The 19,275-nt window shown below is 38.7% G+C and overlaps 3 protein-coding genes across 3 annotated transcripts; all 3 read right to left on the bottom strand.

The window, feature by feature from the left end:
• Positions 1-974: 974 nt before the first annotated feature.
• On the bottom strand, positions 975-1,922 carry LOC134430807 (olfactory receptor 9S13-like). The gene has a single exon (XM_063178689.1). The coding sequence runs from the start codon at positions 1,917-1,919 to the stop codon at positions 975-977; it is 945 nt and encodes a 314-aa protein (XP_063034759.1). The 5' UTR covers positions 1,920-1,922.
• Positions 1,923-8,167: 6,245 nt separating this feature from the next.
• LOC134430806 (olfactory receptor 6Y1-like) lies at positions 8,168-9,115 on the bottom strand. Its single transcript, XM_063178688.1, has one exon. It carries the CDS (start codon positions 9,113-9,115, stop codon positions 8,168-8,170), a length of 948 nt encoding a protein of 315 aa, XP_063034758.1.
• Positions 9,116-12,979: 3,864 nt separating this feature from the next.
• On the bottom strand, positions 12,980-13,939 carry LOC134430803 (olfactory receptor 6B1-like). The gene has a single exon (XM_063178687.1). The coding sequence runs from the start codon at positions 13,937-13,939 to the stop codon at positions 12,980-12,982; it is 960 nt and encodes a 319-aa protein (XP_063034757.1).
• Positions 13,940-19,275: the final 5,336 nt, after the last annotated feature.

The raw sequence follows: 19,275 nt of genomic DNA, 5'->3' as shown, positions 1-19,275 counted from the left end.
TGAGCAACCACAGCTCTCCTCCTCCCTCTGGCCACCAGCTCTATGAAAGTGCCATATCCTGTGGTTAAGAAAAGAAGAAATGGGTTTTCTACGAGGAGCCAGCTTGGATATTTGAGATTTAAGAGTTATTTGCACAGGAAGACACATCTCTGTGCTTCACTCTTGTCTGACTTAATTTGGCTGTGGATGTGCAGAGTGGGAATGCCTCCAACCTGAACTGGCTGTGTTCCAGAAATAAGTGCCAGAATCTGTTTGTGTCCTGTTTTTACATGTTCAGACACTTAGGTGTGGCAGCAGATTCTGCTGCCAAAATCTGAATTTTCTGTCCTATTTTACATGTTCAGTACACTTAGGTACTCTTCAAATTGTCCAACCCATCATGTTAATTATGGCTTTAAAATGCTGGTATCTTTTGAATGGCTATAAGAGGCCTCTAAATCACAGGTCAGATGGATTGTAAATATCTAATTACGGTTAAATGAAACCTCACTTTCATCTGCTCTAGAAAAGGAATTAAGCTGGCCACAGAAAAATCGGAAAAAAAGAGATACTTTTGTTCACAATAATGTAAAAGAAAATGTCAAAATTGTGTGTCACTGTGATCAGCCATTTAACAGATGTGTGGCCTCGGCTTACTTAATTGACCTTACTTTTAAATTCTTATTTTTATTCTGATTTTATGGGTAAGCATCAATGATTTAAGTGTAATTGATGTAAACTTATGAAATAATTTCATAGAAATCAAATATACTGCCCATTGAAGGATATCCTATCAGAAATTGTTTAGTTGAAATAACAATCACTAGATTCTCATAGATTTGTTTATATATCCTGCTTTTACTGATCATCTAGAAACACAAAAGACTCTTGAAAGCAGGTCCTGATGTCCTTAATTTTACATCCCGTCCTTTATTTTACATTCAGGTCCTGATGTCCTTTATTTTACAAATTGGACACTGTGCTCATTCTCAACTTCAGGAATGGCGCTTAAAAAACCCTTTCCTTTTTAGCTGTTTTTTCAGAGCCCCTTTTACCTCCCTGTTTCTGAGGGTGTAAATGAAGGGGTTCAGCATGGGAATAACAACAGTGTAGAAGATGGAGATGATGTTGCTCTTGCTGGGTGATGAGGATGCAGCTCCAGGCTGAGCATACATGAAGAACACTGTCCCAAAGAACAAGCAGATTGTCACCATGTGAGACGAGCAGGTGGAGAAGGCCTTGTGCCTGCTTTCTGCTGAAGGCATTTGGATGATTGTGACGATGATATAACCATAGGAGACAAAAACCACCAGGGCAGTGCCCACAATTATTGGTCCACACACAGCCAGCATTACGAGCTCGTTGACGAGGGTGTTGGAGCAGGAGGTGTGGATCACTGCAGCAACTTCACAGAAGAAGTGCTTGATTTCTCTGCGCCCACAGAAGGACAGGCTGAAGGTGAAGCCTGTCTGGATGGTGCAGTTGATGCAGCCTGAGAGATAGGAGCCCACCACCATGAGCACACAAAGCCTTCTGCTCATAACCACCTGGTAGAGCAGCGGGTTGCAGATGGCAGTGAAGCGATCATAAGCCATCACAGCCAGGAAAAAAGCTTCTGTTGTGCCAAAGAGAGAGAAGAAGAACATTTGGGAAGCACAGCCAGCATAGGAAATGCTCCTTCTGCCCAGCAAGAATGCCAGGGCTGCCCTGGGAGTGATGACAGAGGAATAGCAGATGTCCAAGGTGGACAGGTTCCCCAGGAAGAAGTACATTGGGGTGTGCAGCTTGGGCTCCATCCTGATGATGAGGATCATGCAGATGTTTCCCACCACAGTGACAAAGTACATTGTGGAGAAGAGAACTGAGAGAAGGACTTGGGATCCTGGGTGGGATTTGAACCCCACCAAAATGAACTCACTTATCCTGGTGTGGTTTTCCATCTTGGCTTTCCAAAAGGAAATTAGGATGGAGTGGATTGCAGATAGTTTGCCTGGAGAAGCAATTGTACAACAGGAAGAAAATATATGATATCAATATCTATGATATCAATATATATCTCAATATGTGCCATCAATATATATGATATATGAAACATAAGAAATATAAATTAATACAATTAATGCTCACTATAAATTATATGTATTATTATATAAAATAATATAAAATATCATTTTAGTATTCAAAATATTAATACAATGTAAATAATATCTATATATAATATTTAAAATAATAATATTATATATAATTAATTAAAATTATATATAATATATAATATATTACTATAACCATTATATTAGTAATAAATATAAATTATATATTAATGGATATAAATATTATTTGTAATAATTATAATTTATGTGTAATGTAATATATTACATATGTTATGTAGCATTATATATTAATTATATTCTATTTATATTATTTTTATTAATTATTAATTAATAGATTTAAATAGGGATATGGGAAAAGGTATAAAATTTATTGATATATCATATCTGCCAATTTTTGTCAACTACTACAGGGTAATTTATAAACTAATAATCTTGTAATATCTTCAGTATAAAGAAACATTCTGTATGCAGCTTATCCAACCTATTTTAATTTAATAAACTTTACAACCAACTAGAAACAGACATTTCATTCTACAGTTGAAGACCTATTTCAGATTTAACTGGCAGAAAATAATCTCACCCTAAGACTGCAACTAACCCACAAGATTGCAACTAACCCACAAGATTGCTCTCCCCTAAACAAAAGAACAAGGAAAAATGCTACTTCAGATGATGCAAAACAATTGAAAATATATGAGCCAAGAAATGTATTCATTTAGATAATTGTTTAAAAAAATTTCAAGCCTATTATTTTTTTAAAAGCTGAGTGACAGAAATAGTATTTTATTTGCTTTGCTGTCATTTCCATTAGATAATTTTTCTTAACCAGGATATACTTAATATTTTAAAACCATTGAATTAATTTTTAACAATTTCTCCAGCTATCCCTCCGTGGTCCTTGAAATGTAGCCTCACCTCTAGGTACCCTCAGAAGGTATTTAATGTATTTAATCCTTTGTTCTATTTAATCCTTTGTTCTTCTTTACCCACGAGTCTTAGGAAAGGGAAATAAATTTGGAGAAAGAATTTCTCTTTGCATAACCTTGCTCATTAAATATTTTGGTGAGTTTTCCTGGGGATTTTTGTGTGCAGAGAGCTCAGGTTTAGGCAGTCAGGTCAAGTATCACTCAAAGCCTTTCCCAGGTTGTTGTCTACAACTTTCACAATTCCTAAACCTTCCCTTATTGTCAAAAGAGAGAAATAGATGCATCCACAGTGTGATCCTTCTAGTCTCACCCTACCTGTTCAAAACAGGGGAAAAACAGTGCCTTAGAAGTAGCTGTTTTTGATAAAAATTAATAAATCCGGCCAGAAGAGAATAAGAAAAAAAGAGATACTTTTGTCTACAATAATGTAAAAGAAAACATCAAAATCTTGTGTCATTGTGGTCAGGCATTCAACAGATGCGTGGTCCTGGCTTATGTAATTGACCTTATTTTTAAATTCTTATTTTTGTTCTGGTTTTATGTGTAAGCATCAATGATTTTAGTGTAATAGATGTAAACCTATGAAATAATTTAATGATAATCAAACATATTGTCCATTGAAGGATATCCTACATCCTATCCAAAATTGTTTTGTTGAAATCACAATTACTACAGCTTAATTTAATGGCTTTTTAAAGAAGGTAAACACCTCAGCTAAGAATGAAGATGCTGCAGATACTTTTTTAGCCAGTGAGAAAGGAAGATTTTTGATTCACCTGAGAAGTCTCTGGATCTATGTGTCCCTTGATTGATCAAACAAAAAGTCTAAATGCAGACACATTAAAAAACTGGCTTCCTGATAATGCATTTAATTTCCAGGAGAACTAACTGTATACATAATTACTACATTCTATATAATGAAAAAAAAAGAGAAAACAGAAACTTTTAATCCAATTCTGTCACCACATTTAACAAAGCAAAACTCAGATTTCACACACCACAATACACATACCTTGTAACACAGTTAGTGAAGCCAGGTTTGGTTCTTTTGGAATTCAGGTTTCTTGAACACATTGCCAAAAAATACTGAACATTTTTTCTATTCAGCTGATTTTTCTCTTGTAATCAATACATCACTGGCTTTTCCTCTGACTGCTTCTAAGAGCATTCTCCTTAGCATGTTGCTGATATATACTTTAATAAGTGTACGTAAAAAACACCAGGGATTCAGTTTCCACAGTCCTGGACCTTCACAGCAAATACCTGAAATCTCAAATGAGATATTTTTCCCTTGTGCCATTTTTCTTTGCCTGCAAAAAGAAGAAAACTATAAGGAATAGAAGAGATAAAATAACAAACACAAGCAATAAAGTGTAAAGCTGTTTCTGTGTGTCTTCTACCCCTACTTTTTTCACTGCTTCTTATGCAGAACCCTTCCTGCCTCTTGTAGATTTTTTTTTCTGCTAAGCAAAACACTGTGGACCTAATCAAGATCTCATTAACCATTAGAATCTGCTTCCTTCTGTTGTAGTTGAGACAGAGACAACACAAAGCCACTCTTCATTTTTAGAAGGCTTCAAACTGTTTTTATTATGGCATGCATGCTTTTTATGCATTCTTATAAAACTCATAAGTTTACACTTTACTCATTGGTCACAAAATACAAAGTGCTTATTGGAATAGGCAGTTGAAGTTTCTCTTATTTATCCTCCTTTCTGTCTTGGTTTCTATGTCAAGGACTTTGGTAGGAAATTCTTTCAGGGGTAAACATGGATCCCCTTCTCAGCCTTCTCTCTGGCTCACAGAAGTCACTGTAAAACCTCTTCCAGATTATCAAAATAGAACAGACACCCTTGCCTTCTCCCCAAGCAATAATGGTTCTCCTCTCTAAACAAAAGCAAGTTTTCACTAAATGTGTTTTCTTCTCTAACTCCAGGAGTGCACTCACGTCTGAAACTGAGAAATCTGGTTCAGGTGAGGGCCCAGCCTCTAAGGGAACACTGCTCTGGGGGGCAGCAATCACCCCTGGAAGGGAAAAACATCTCACAACTCCTGTTTGGGTATCTCACACACCCTAGGACATGTCTGATTTTCAAAAAGCAAATTTGCATTCTTCTCAGCACAGGAGTGTCCCATTTAGTTACAGCAAACTATATTAAATTTTCTTTGTTTTGGCACGTGGTTTTAAATAAATCTGCTTGAAATAGATGTTTCTGTTCTTGATATAATGGCTTCCCATATTTTGTGACTGACAATTGATCAGTGCCTTCTAAACCCAGACTACCTTACATTTGCATACATTCCTATCAGTTTCTCTTATCTGCAGGCAGAGAGTGAGATTAAGAGAAAGTTTCTCAAAAGCTGAGATTGGACTTTGCTTTACCTTCTTTACTTGTGGGTAGTGACTTATTTACAGTACTTTAAAAGTACTTGAATTTGTGAAAGCGTTTATTAGGAAAACTTCCAGAAATAAGCTTAGATGCAAGAGGGAACTTGCATTCTCAAAAGGTTTGTGTTTGTGTAACACTTTTCTGTGTTCTCTCCTTCCCTAAGGAACCTCTGTGGAATAGGTTATGAATTATTTGTTTCAGGTTATCTAAGAATATTATTATTAGTGTACATAAACCCCATAATAATTGGATTATGATCCTCTTCACAGTGTATTTGAAGGATTTCCCTGATGTTATTTCAAAACAATCACTTCAGATCAGTGCTTTAAAACCAGTCAATGTGTGTAGCCAAATCACTGCATTAAAGAAACTTCAAACCTTGCAAAATTTCAATTAAAAACTCAGGAAGGAGTTGAGGAGCTGAGACAGAGGCCAAGTGATAATGCAGCTGTACCATGTGAATATTCACATTATACCTTCTCTAATGCTATATTAGAAACATTTTCTTCTTCAGAGGATGGTTCCTTTTATCCTACACCAGGAATCTAAGAATGTTACAATTACCCATTCTTTTCTGCTGCCTATTTCTCTCAAGGGATAGTAACAAAATTTTGGATTAAATGAATCACAAATAGCTGATTTTCACATGCATTTACAGTGTTTTCTGGACTTTATTCCATCTAGAGCAAACAAATTTGGGCTGTATTTTCCAGCATTTCCAAACACCTTTAAAAACAGCAGTCATTCAGTTGGAGACTTTTAAGAAAAGGTGACAGCATTGATTCTTAGGAGGAAAACAAGCAAAAAAACCCCAAACCCACATATCTCATGTCAAAACTATAGTATATACATATATATATATATATATGTCAAGGTTTAGTTCAATAAATATGAGTAGCGGTTGCATGGATTGAGGTTTGGACCTCCTGACTTCATCTCCTCAGCGCTGCCAGCTGATTTTCATGAGCAAAGCCCCTTCATGTGATTTCTCTGGTGTCTCTTCTGCAAGTAAAAGTCCTCCTCATGGCAACCCTGACCTCTTTGTTTCTAAGGCAGTAGATGAGAGGATTCAGAAGCGGCACAACCACCGTGTACAGGACTGACACCAGCTTGTTGGCACTATAGGTGTACATGAGCTTGGGGTGGGCGTAGGTGAAAAGGGTGGTAGAGTAGAACAAAACAGAGCAGTCATTCAGCTGGAGACTTTTAAGAAAAGGTGACAGCATTGATTCTTAGGAGGAAAACAAGCAAAAAAACCCCAAACCCACATATCTCATGTCAAAACTATAGTATATACATATATATATATATATATATGTCAAGGTTTAGTTCAATAAATATGAGTAGCGGTTGCATGGATTGAGGTTTGGACCTCCTGACTTCATCTCCTCAGCGCTGCCAGTTGATCTTCATGAGCAAAGCCCCTTCAGTTGATTTCTTTGACGCCTCTTCTGCAAGTAAAAGTCCTCCTCATGGCAACCCTGACCTCTTTGTTTCTAAGGCAGTAGATGAGAGGATTCAGAAGCGGCACAACCACCGTGTACAGGACTGACACCAGCTTGTTGGCACGATAGGTGTACATGAGCTTGGGGTGGGCGTAGGTGAAAAGGGTGGTAGAGTAGAACAAAACAGAGCAGTCATTCAGCTGGAGACTTTTAAGAAAAGGTGACAGCATTGATTCTTAGGAGGAAAACAAGCAAAAAAACCCCAAACCCACATATCTCATGTCAAAACTATAGTATATACATATATATATATATATGTCAAGGTTTAGTTCAATAAATATGAGTAGCGGTTGCATGGATTGAGGTTTGGACCTCCTGACTTCATCTCCTCAGCGCTGCCAGTTGATCTTCATGAGCAAAGCCCCTTCAGTTGATTTCTTTGGCCCCTCTTCTGCAAGTAAAAGTCCTCCTCATGGCAACCCTGACCTCTTTGTTTCTAAGGCAGTAGATGAGAGGATTCAGAAGCGGCACAACCACCGTGTACAGGACTGACACCAGCTTGTTGGCACGATAGGTGTACATGAGCTTGGGGTGGGCGTAGGTGAAAAGGGTGGTAGAGTAGAACAAAACAGAGCAGTCATTCAGCTGGAGACTTTTAAGAAAAGGTGACAGCATTGATTCTTAGGAGGAAAACAAGCAAAAAAAACCCAAACCCACATATCTCATGTCAAAACTATAGTATATACATATATATATATATATGTCAAGGTTTAGTTCAATAAATATGAGTAGCGGTTGCATGGATTGAGGTTTGGACCTCCTGACTTCATCTCCTCAGCGCTGCCAGTTGATCTTCATGAGCAAAGCCCCTTCAGTTGATTTCTTTGACGCCTCTTCTGCAAGTAAAAGTCCTCCTCATGGCAACCCTGACCTCTTTGTTTCTAAGGCAGTAGATGAGAGGATTCAGAAGCGGCACAACCACCGTGTACAGGACTGACACCAGCTTGTTGGCACGATAGGTGTACATGAGCTTGGGGTGGGCGTAGGTGAAAAGGGTGGTAGAGTAGAACAAAATAGAGCAGTCATTCAGCTGGAGACTTTTAAGAAAAGGTGACAGCATTGATTCTTAGGAGGAAAACAAGCAAAAAAAACCCAAACCCACATATCTCATGTCAAAACTATAGTATATACATATATATATATATATGTCAAGGTTTAGTTCAATAAATATGAGTAGCGGTTGCATGGATTGAGGTTTGGACCTCCTGACTTCATCTCCTCAGCGCTGCCAGCTGATTTTCATGAGCAAAGCCCCTTCATGTGATTTCTCTGGTGTCTCTTCTGCAAGTAAAAGTCCTCCTCATGGCAACCCTGACCTCTTTGTTTCTAAGGCAATAGATGAGAGGATTCAGAAGCGGCACAACCACCGTGTACAGGACTGACATCAGCTTGTTGGCACGATAGGTGTACATGAGCTTGGGGTGGGCGTAGGTGAAAAGGGTGGTGGAGTAGAACAAAACCACCACGGTCAGGTGGGAGCTGCAGGTGGAAAAAGCCTTCTGCCTCCCCTGGGGAGAAGGAATCTTCAGCACAGTGAAGAGGATGCAGATGTAGGAGGCCACCACAGCGCACAGGGGCAGCATGATGACCAGCAGGGCCAAGGTGAAGTCCACGAGCTCGGCCGAAGAGGAATCGCTGCAGGAGATGTTCAGGAGGGGGGAAATGTCGCAGAAATAATGATTGATTTTGTCCACGTCGCAGAAGGAGAGGCTGGCTATAAAGCCCAGCTTGACGGAAGAGGTGGCCAAGCCACACATCCAGCAGGCAGCCACCAGCTGGGCACAGAGCTTGTGGCTCATGATCAGGGGGTACCTGAGGGGTTTGCAGATGGCCACGAAGCGGTCGAAGGCCATCACGGCCAGCAGGACGTACTCAGTGCAAACAAAAGTCACAAAGAAATGCAGCTGTGCCATGCAGCCCTGGAATGAAATCCTTTTGTCGTGGGACAGGACATCTCTGATCATCTTTGGCTCAATGGCAGAGACATACCAGATCTCTAAGAAGGACAGATTCCCTAGGAAGAAATACATGGGTTTTTGCAGGCTGTGGGTGTTTCGGATGATGAGAATGATGAGGAAGTTTTCCAACACAGTTAATAAATAAGCCAGAAGTAAAGCAGAGAAGAGAAGCAGCTGCTGTTCACCGGTGGTGGGAAAACCCAGGAGAATGAAATACATGACTTTGGTTTCATTCCTCCCACCCATTCTGTAGAAGAAAGATGAACCTTATCCACCTGCAATAAATTAATGCAATCACACCTAACTACCGGGCTTAAATTCATAGCCATAAGTTACACCACCACTTAAAGACTCTGTAAAAGTTCAGACATTTTTTGCTGGGTTTTTAGAAATGAACTTTGTGAAATTTATCTGCTCATTTCAGAATTTTTTTCATTTTAGAAATTTAAATTAAAAATTTTTTTCATTTTAGAAATTTCATTTAGAAATTAAATGCTTTTAAATTTACATTTCATGGAGATAAATATACATTACAAAACTTTGTGGAATTTATCTGCTCAATTCAGATTTTTTTCACTTTAAAAATTAAAACTTGCTTTTAAGTTTACATTTCATGGAGATAAATATACATTACAAATTGACATTTCATGGAGATAAATATACATTACAAATCTCACCTTAGACAAATGATGACTGATGCTAATATATTTTCCATCCAGTATAAAGAAGTGACAGGTTATGAGCTTATAGACAGACATTCACATTTCCAATGCTTTAGTTTCTACATCTAAACATTTCTAAAGTTGTAACATATATATCCCAGGAACTGTAAGAGAAATGTGAAGCACCATAAGGATATATTCATTTTTAAAATAAAAAAACCTCTCCAAATACATCTGAAAGAGCCCACTAAAGGTTTCTGTATCTGGCTCTGAGCACACTTACATCTACACAAATCTATTGAGATGGTACACAGAGATCTCAGATACAGCATAAGTACAAGCAAATTCCAATTCTGGGTTTGGTTTTTTGCAGCTAACTCAGATTAATCCTTCAAAAATAAGAGTGGCTCAGCCTGTGCTGTTAAAAAAAAAACTGTTCTCAACCTTCTGTAGTGGGAATCCACTGGTGCTGCAGAATGTGACCAGTAGGGAACAGCTGAATGTGGGCTGATATGTCAGTGCTGTGATTTATACCAGCACAGAGAAATCAACACTTTACTTACCTGTGGTGTCCCATGAGGTCTGATTCAGAAATTGTGGTAACCTCCCAATGGAAGCAATCACGGAAAGAGGAGGGATGTTATTGTTTCCTCTGTGACTCCATGCAGAGCAGAAGAAACTCTGAAGATTTTTTTTTTCTGAGACACTCAACAATGAAAGAATACCTGCTGGTGTCTGCTGATTTTTATAGGGCAGAGGAAAGTAAAAACATACGCTGAGGCAGGGAATATGGCAGTCTTTTACCAAAAGGTAATCTAAAAAAATATTTTAATGCCCTTATCTAAATCAGTGACCTTAACTGGTAATGGCTTTTGGAGTGAGTGATTTTGGATAAATGTAGTTTCACCCACACTGGAGTTGTGTTCAGACCCACAAATAGCCAAGTTATGCATTTTCTTAATTTTTTAAAACACTACAAATGTGTTCAGAGCAAAAGGAGGATCAGAGATAGCATTAATCTGTCCCCTGATGAGGTCAGCTGCCTCCCAAACAGAGCTGAGGAGCTGCTGCAGGATTCTATAGCATGAAAAGTACAAAACCTGATGTGGTCCCCCCTCCATGCTGCAGCTGTTTGTAAAATCTCCCTCCACTTGGTCTCATATTAATTAGATATCTTCCTTAAGCCAGAACCATTACTAAAATTACATTTATTACATTTAAATTATGTTTATTACATTAAATTACATTAATTACATTTTAAATTACAATTATTTTCATGCAGTGAAAATAATGGGACTTTAGCATCTAGGAGAGCTGGAATTACAGAAGTTATTTGGCTGTTGGGGCATAGTTTGATTTATTTTGCAAATATGTAAGAATCTAGTGACATTTGACATACCTTATGGCGTGTTGCTGAATTCTAACTTCTGGCCAAAGCCACATATGCATGCTCAGGAATGTAAGGGAACCTCATAAAAAAGACAACTTTAAAATAATGTCAGTGCATGGAGAAGGGAGTAGTGTTAGTTCTTACCTCATTTCTGTTAGGCTGGTGAGGATCCAACTACCATGGACCAGTTTTGGGTTCCCTGGTATTTACATAATTTTAATTTATATTATTTTATTTATATCATTTTATATAGTTTTATAATTTATGTAATTATAATTTATATATATATAAATTTATATATATATATATAATTCAAGGAAAATGTGGATTAACTAGAGAGGTGCTTACCAAGGCCTGCTAGGATGTGAAGATACGACTCAGGGTACATGAACCATGAAAAGAAGTTATTTGGTTTGTTAAATATGGAGTATTGGAGGCTGTGACAAGCTATAAAAAGGGATAAAAACAATGATTTTCAATTCAGTAGCTGCTATTTAGGCCATTGGATGTGAGGTCAGAGCGCTTAAACAGCTTCCCTGAGAGATTTTAGTACCTCTCACATTTTCAGCTCTCAGCTAGACCAAGGCACAGCTGATGTAACAGATACGTGGGCAGAGTTATGCTATAAAATTATAAATTATAAATATATATTAACATCTGGAGTACTGCATCCAGGAGTGACATGGATCATCTGCAGAGCATCCATTCCCTGGATAGGATTGAACATATTGCTCAATCTGTGGGTACCAGATTCACTTCCCTAAACATCAATTTCTGTTGCATTTTGAGATGCCACAGAGTTTTCCATTTGACATCCAGATCAAAGGATCATACAAAAACTCGGGTTTGAAAGGCAGAACTTTAATTCCAGAATATTTTAACTCACTCTGCTATCACAAACATATTTCAGAGTTTCAGGGACTTGTCAGGTCGAGCTTTGCAAAGCTCAAAGGACAGAGATTTCTTGACCTAGTTGGGACTGTGTTGTGGTGCTTCATCCCTCTATCTTATCTGAATTTAATTTTGTTGGAACAAGTTCCTGTTGCTTTTGCCTTTTCAGGCATGCCCACTTAAGAATTGCCTCTATCTCCTCTTTAATCCTCTTCAGGTGGTGGCAGACTGCAGCTAAAAACCTCCTCAACATTCTCTTTTCTTAAAATCTTTTCCCATCTGTCTCTCTCTGTGTGCTCCCACCCTTCTGTCATTTGGTAACTCTCTGCTGGAATTTCCATTTTTGTCTTTCTTCTAGTGGGAAGTTTCAGACTAGTCACAGTAATGTTGATTTAGTCCTGGGTAACAAACAGAGCCCAGGATCATTTACCATCAGGCTGATGATGCAAGATTTTGTGTCCGTGTGTTAAATTACCTTAGAGTTCTTCCTGACCCTCTCCTTTGAATGTTCCTTTAGGAAAGATCTGTGTTTAGGCAACTGATTCTTCTCTTAGTGCTTATATCTCCTTATGTGATGTTGAAGGACCACAGGAAAAAATTTAAAAATTAGGAGGTTGATTTAGCATTTAAAATGGAAATTAAACTGTGCAAATTAACCCTCTTGCCCAAAAGTAAAGGTTTGTTTTCTGAATCTGAGCTACTTCCCAAAGTTATATTTGAAGTTAATGAAGAAGAAACTTCTCAGTGGAGTTTCATGGTCTCCTATCACAGCTATCTAAAATGACTGAAGTTCCCATCCTCATTCCTGTGAAGAAAGCTGACATAACTATTTATTTGGTGCCTCAAGTTCTTGAATCCTAGTTTCATGTTAAGTTGAATCAAGGTCAGAATGCAATTTTGTTCTTTGATGCATTCCAAAAAAATACATTCAGAGAGGACAATTATGTTTATTGCCTTTTCCACTCCTCGGGAATGATGTGTGATGTGTTCAGTTAGAAAAACCTTTTACATTCACATAGATTCAGAGATTTTAGCTGAACATGCAGATTGACTCCAATAACCAATAACTGGAGAACCCCAATAACCCTTTCTGTCAAAGTAAAAATCTTATTAGGTTTTCATAGGATTCAGACACATTCAGTTGGAAGATCATCTCCCAAGAATTCATTAGTGGTCAGAGGCAGAAACTCTGGAGAGAGCAGTCCTGCTACACAAGACCTTCAGCAAAGTGTCCTTCACCTCCTGGTTCCTCAGGCAGTAAATGCATGGGTTTAGCATCGGGGTGACAATGGTATAAATGATGGAAACCAGCTTGTTGAGATCCCTGGAGTCTGCACGCCTGGGCCGAGCATACATGAACAGGGTGGCTGAGAAGAAAGTGATGACCACAGCCAGGTGAGAAGCACATGTGGAGAAGGCTTTCTTCCTGTTCTGAGCCTTGGGGATGAGCAAAACAGTCCTGATTATGCAGGTGTAAGAAACAATGATGACAGAGAGGGGGATCAACAAAGTGAACAAGGCCGAGATGAAATCCACCATCTCGGCAAGGCGCCGCTGGGAGCACGAGAGGTTGAGCAGCGGGCTGATGTCGCAGAAGAAGTGGTTGATGACCCCGGGCCCACAGAAGGAGAGCTGGGAAATGAAGGCGACCTTGAGCACAGCTATGAGGAAGCCAAGCAGCCAGGAGGCCGTGGCCAGCTGCAGGCAGGCCCTGTGGCCCATGGCGAGGGCGTAGTGCAGTGGGGCGCAGATGGCCACGTAGCGGTCGTAGGCCATGGCAGCCAGCAGGACACACTCAGTGCACACCAGGGCGATGAAAAAGTACAGCTGGGCCATGCAGCTCGTGAGGGAGATGCTCTTGTTCCTCACCACCAAGGTGAGCAGCAGCTTGGGAACGGTGACTGAGATGTAGCAGGCCTCAAGGAAAGCGAGGTGGCCCAGGAAGAAGTACATGGGCTTGTGGAGCTGGGGGTGGGTGATGATCAAGGTGATGATGACCATGTTCGCGGCGACAGTCAGCAAATACACGGCCAGGAAAATGACAAACAGCACAGCCTGCAGCTCTCTGCTGGCGGGGAATCCCAGGAGGATGAACTCATGGATGTGGGTGTCATTTTCTTGTGCCATGATGACCTTGAAGGCCTGAAATGTTGTGGTGTTTACATTTTCTAAGACATCCCTTTGATCAGCATTTTTCTCCTGAGAAGCTGCAGAGAAAAAGGAGAACAATTATTATTTCATTTGCTTCTCCTGTGTTTTTCTCATCTGGAATGTGTTTGGAAATTGTTTACTCACAGGTGATTGTTTCATTGGATTCTGGTGTGAGTTGTTTTCACTCATTGGCCAATCAGTGCCAAACTGTGCCGAGACTCTAAAAAGAATGATGAGTTTTCATTACTATCTTTTTAGCATTTGGTAACGTAACGTAACGTAACGTAACGTAACGTAACGTAACGTAACATAAACATAACATAACACAACATAAATAATATAATAAATATAATATAATATAATATAATATAATATAATATAATATAATATAATATAATATAATATAATATAATATAATATAATATAATATAATAAATATAATATAATATAATATAATATAATATAATATAATATAATATAATATAATATAATATAATATAATATAATATAATATAATATAATATAATATAACATAATATCCTTTTAAAAACATGGAGTCAGATTCATCATTCCTCCCTGCCATGAAAATCCCTGCAAATACAATAGAATGTATGAGGAGCAAAAAGGAAAGAAATAAGGGAACATTTTGTATTATCTCCCCCAAGCATCCTCTTCATGCCTGGCTTTCAAATACACAGTTTAACTAGAGATTCACCAGTTATTTAATTGACATTCCTTATTATTTAACCATTCCTTATTATTTAACTTCTGAATTATTTTTGTGGCCTACAGCAGGATTGGTGATTGGAATCTTGGCTCCAAGAAAATATTTAGGCTTCACTGATTTCTTCACAGACCTTATCTTCACTTAAAACACACTCAGAGGGGAAGAGACAACATTATTAAATCTGTGTTTGATCTTTTGCATTAATTGATAGAATTAATCTTAATTTTTCACAAAATACCTGAAGTTTGATGTTTATGCCTCTTATTTTCACTTCTTAGGGAAGATTTCAAACAACATTTTTTTACATATTCCTGCACGTTCCTATCCGACACTCAACTGACTTTCTAGAATGATGTTCAACGATTTGTTATTCACAAAATATTTTTCATATAAAACATTAAGAGAAAAAAAATCCATTAATGTTCTGAAGAAAAGAAAATATTTTTGTGATATCATTATTTATTTGAGTTTCAAAATATTTATTTCAAATTAGATTTTTCTCTTGCATATAGATAATCTGTGTAGAATCAATCTGATTACATAACTTACATATTTCATTGCAAGTTCATGACTGCTGCCAAATAATAAAGTGACAGAATACTAAGTACAATTTGATTTATAAGAATGGCTTTCACATCTCCCACCCTTCTATGAGATCTAAGTTGCGGTACAACTTAAATCACCTTAATACTACAGGAAAGGCAGGTAACTCATTTTTCAATGTAGCCAGTAGAAATTCAAGCAGTACAAGGGAAAAACCTAGTTTAAGTGATTTAGCAGGCTACAGAATACAAACCATAATTGAAAAGTGCCTGAACCAAAATAATATCAAAAAGAGAAAAGAAAAATTATAGCCTATTCTATTATAGGCTTTAAAGCACCTTAGAATATTGACTAGCACTACTTTAATTTTAAATTACAAGAATTTCAAGTGTCAGAAGTGACTGACACTACTTTTAATTTTAAAAGGGTGATTAACTGGAGCATTTCAGGTACCTGCCCTCAACTAACAGATCACTCTCAGGTGACACAGAAAGAGAATTTCCATATTTCAAGAATTAAGCTTTTCAATGTAAAAATAATGGTGAATATTTTTTTTAAATTCTAGTCCACTGAAAGTAGAATAAAAATGCCTTTTTTACCACATAAACATGTTCAGAAGCACTGCTATTACATAGAAAACACAGATAGAGTGTGAGGGAAAGGTTATATTTAACTTATACTCTCAACAGAAGTTGTAAGGTTTTTAAAAGCACATAAAATACAGCAAGAAATTTCCATATTTCTAGTCTTTTAATCTGTTAAATCCAGCTCTGCTTTCCTTTCCAAGCAATCCCTCTCTCTTCTCTTTCACACTTTGAGAAACATGTCCATGTTTCTCTTGAAAAGTGCTCACAGCATCCCAGAATCACAAAACCACAGAATCACAAAATCACAGAATGCCAAAATCACAGAATCCCAGACTGGTTTGGGTTGGGAGAATTTTAAAGCCCATCCCAACCCACCCCTGCCATGGCAGGGACACTTTCCACTGTCCCAGGCTGCTCCCAGCCCTGTCCAACCTGGATTTGGGCACTGGCAGGGATGCAGGGGCACCCTCCCCACTGTCCCACAGAAGAATTTCTTTCCAATATCTAATCCAAACTTATTCCTTTTCAGTTTGAAGCCATTCCCCCTTGTCTTGCTCCAATTCTCGATAAAAACTGGGAATGCCATTTCCAGGACACTCACAACTTATGTTGGAATTTTCAGAGCTCAGGTGAGATCAGGTGAGAAGAAACAGCTCTAACAAACCTAAAGAAAAATAAATTAAAAGCTTTTTGTCTAACGAGAGATCATATCTATGCTTTTCTCTCCTCTATTAAGCTAAACCTTACCCCTGTGCTGTTCTGTCTCTCTCCAGTGGCTGGAAGCTGCTTTGTTGGTGGCTGCTTTGTTAAAAGCTGTGAGCACAAACAATTCCTGCAGGCTTTTGTCACTTCAGCTGAGCAGGAGATTTCCCAGGATGCTAAAATATCTCCCAGTACATTATCCTTCAAAGCCCAAGAGAGCTGGGAACAGAATTAGAGGGAATAATTTCCCCTCTTTTTTCTAAACCTCATGGAAAGTGTTGCTCTGCTGCTGTTGCTTGTTTGCTTGTTAATTTTTTTATGTGCTAACTATTGTAGCACTATTCATACTTTTTTGTTTTCCCTTTTCCCAAGTCGCTGCTGTCTGTGTGACAAAGCATCAGAGCAGAACTCAGGATATTTGTACTTTGCTGGTGGCTCTTGATGGGGAGCTCTGACAAGTAAAATTCTTCACTTATCATTGCCTTAGTTTCTCCCTACATTAAATTGTGGAAGAGGTTTCACAGTGACTTCTGTGAGCCAGAGAGAAGTTTGAGAAGAGGATCCATGTTTACCCCTGAAAGAATTTCCTACCAAGGTCATTTACCAAGAAAGAAAGAAGGATAAATAATAGAAACTTCAACTGCCTATTCCAATGAGCACTTTGTTTGTCTGTGGTGACCTATGAGTAAACTTATGAGATTTTAAAGAATGTCTCAAAAGCATGCATGCCATAATAAGAACAGTTTGAAGCCTTCTGAAAATGGAGTGTGTTGCTTTTTGCTGTCTCCATCTCAACCATGACATTAAATAATTATTGCACTGGTCTTTAATATTACTTGAGGTTCCACAGAGACAGCAGTACCCAAGGATTAAGTATCAATAATATTTTTAGGTGTGAAAGACACCATTCAGAGGGGAAATCCACCTCACTGCACGTGACTCCAACTTAGAGTGAGATACAGCCCAGAGAGAAGACACCCAAACATTCAATACACACCCATATTCAACCAATAAAACCACTTTTCATCCCCTTAATTTGGTCTGGCTCTGTTTTTAGGTAACCCACACAGGTTGCAGTGCCAGGGAATAACTGGCTTGGCTGCTGCAGGTTTCTTGTTGTTTCCCCATTGCTCAGGTGTCAGCACTCCCACAAAAGCTGAGGATTGGGGTGGAGGTTCCTGCTGGCCCCGAGCCCAGGGCTGACACACACACAGAAGGATCTGGGAGCTGCTACTGGTTCAGCAGGGCTGGGAGCAGCAGAGAGCTGCAGCTGCTGGGGTGTGAGCATTGCCAGAACCACAGGTGAGTGCTGGAACCCTGGAAAATGAGAATTTGGGATTTTCTGTGCTGACAGGCACTGACCTCCAAGAGAACACTGCATTTGACCTGAGGCTGTGGAGAAGCTTCCAAAATGGAACGATAGAACTGGGATTGTGGGTGTAGAGTTTGAATAGAAGTGTGTAATATCACAGGGTGGAAAACTTAGAGTTTAAGGGTTTAGAATATAGTAATATATATAGAGCAAGAAGGAGGTTTTAGGGTGGTGGCTGGTCTTTCTTCTCCTCCTTCTTTCTTCTCCTCCTTCTTTCTTCTCCTTTCTTTTCTTTTTTCTTCTCCCCTTTCTCCTCCTTCTCTTTCACCTTCTCCTCCTTCTTCTCCTTCTTTCTCCTTCTCTCTTCTTCTCTTTATTCTTCTTCCCCTTCTCCTCCTTCACCTTCTCCTCCTTCTGCTTCTTCTCCTTTTTTTTCTCCTCCTTCCCTTTTCCTCCTCCCCCTTCACCTTCTCCCCCTTCACCTTCTCCCCCTTCACCTTCTCCCCCTTCACCTTCTCCCCCTTCACCTTCTCCCCCTTCTCCTTTTCCTCCTTCACCTTCTTCTCCTTCTTCTTCTCCTCCTCCTTTTTCTCTTCCTTCCCTTTTCGTCCTCCTCCTTCTCCTCCTTCTCCTTCATCTTCTTCTCCATGGGTTTGGGTGGTTTTGTGTAACTGGATAAAAAAAATCCACATTGTGGGCCACGGGTGATTGGTTATTGGGTTAAAAGCAAAAATAGTTGAGGTGTCATTTCTTAATTGGATAAGTTTTTTTCCCCTAAAGGACCTTGTAGAGAGAGAGATGGGGCCATTTTGTAGCTTGCTTGTGAAATGCTGTAGAATTCATAGCTTGTAAAATTGTGATATAGATAAGAAATCAGGCTGAGAAAGGGGTGACAGCAGGAGATGCTGAAAACAGAGGATGGTCAATATTGACAAACAGAATGCCCCAGAGACTTTTCAGAAGGCTGGGACAAAGGAAGATGTGGCTGAACCCCAGTTGTAAACAGCCCCAGAATGGATGGAGAAGCTGAGCCAGAGAAAAGGACTGTGACTTTCAAATTAGAAAAAAAGAGAACTGAGCAGTGAGGGGCAGAGCAGGGAAAACCAAGGCAGCAAGGTCAAAAAGGAGAGCTAGACAAAAATAAATAAAATTAAATTAAAAAATAAAATAAAATAACAAAATATAATAGAAAAACAACAGAAAAAGGTGGAGACAGAGGGAAAGGAAGAAAGAAAGACAAAGATCAGAGAGGGCACTGGCTGGGGAAAAAAATAAAACCTGATTCAGAGAAAATCTGATATGAGAATTATTGCTTTGAACAATTAAAAATTGTTTACTATACTATTGTAAAATGAGAGCTCAGTGTTTAAAGATGTAGTATGTATTATAAATACCTAGATGTCAAACTTTCTATCTAGAAAAACTAATTTTTCTCTGTATT

The sequence above is a fragment of the Melospiza melodia genome, chromosome 30 (genome assembly GCF_035770615.1).
Source record: "Melospiza melodia melodia isolate bMelMel2 chromosome 30, bMelMel2.pri, whole genome shotgun sequence".
NCBI lineage: Eukaryota > Metazoa > Chordata > Aves > Passeriformes > Passerellidae > Melospiza > Melospiza melodia.
This window is presented reverse-complemented; position numbering and strand designations above follow the sequence as displayed.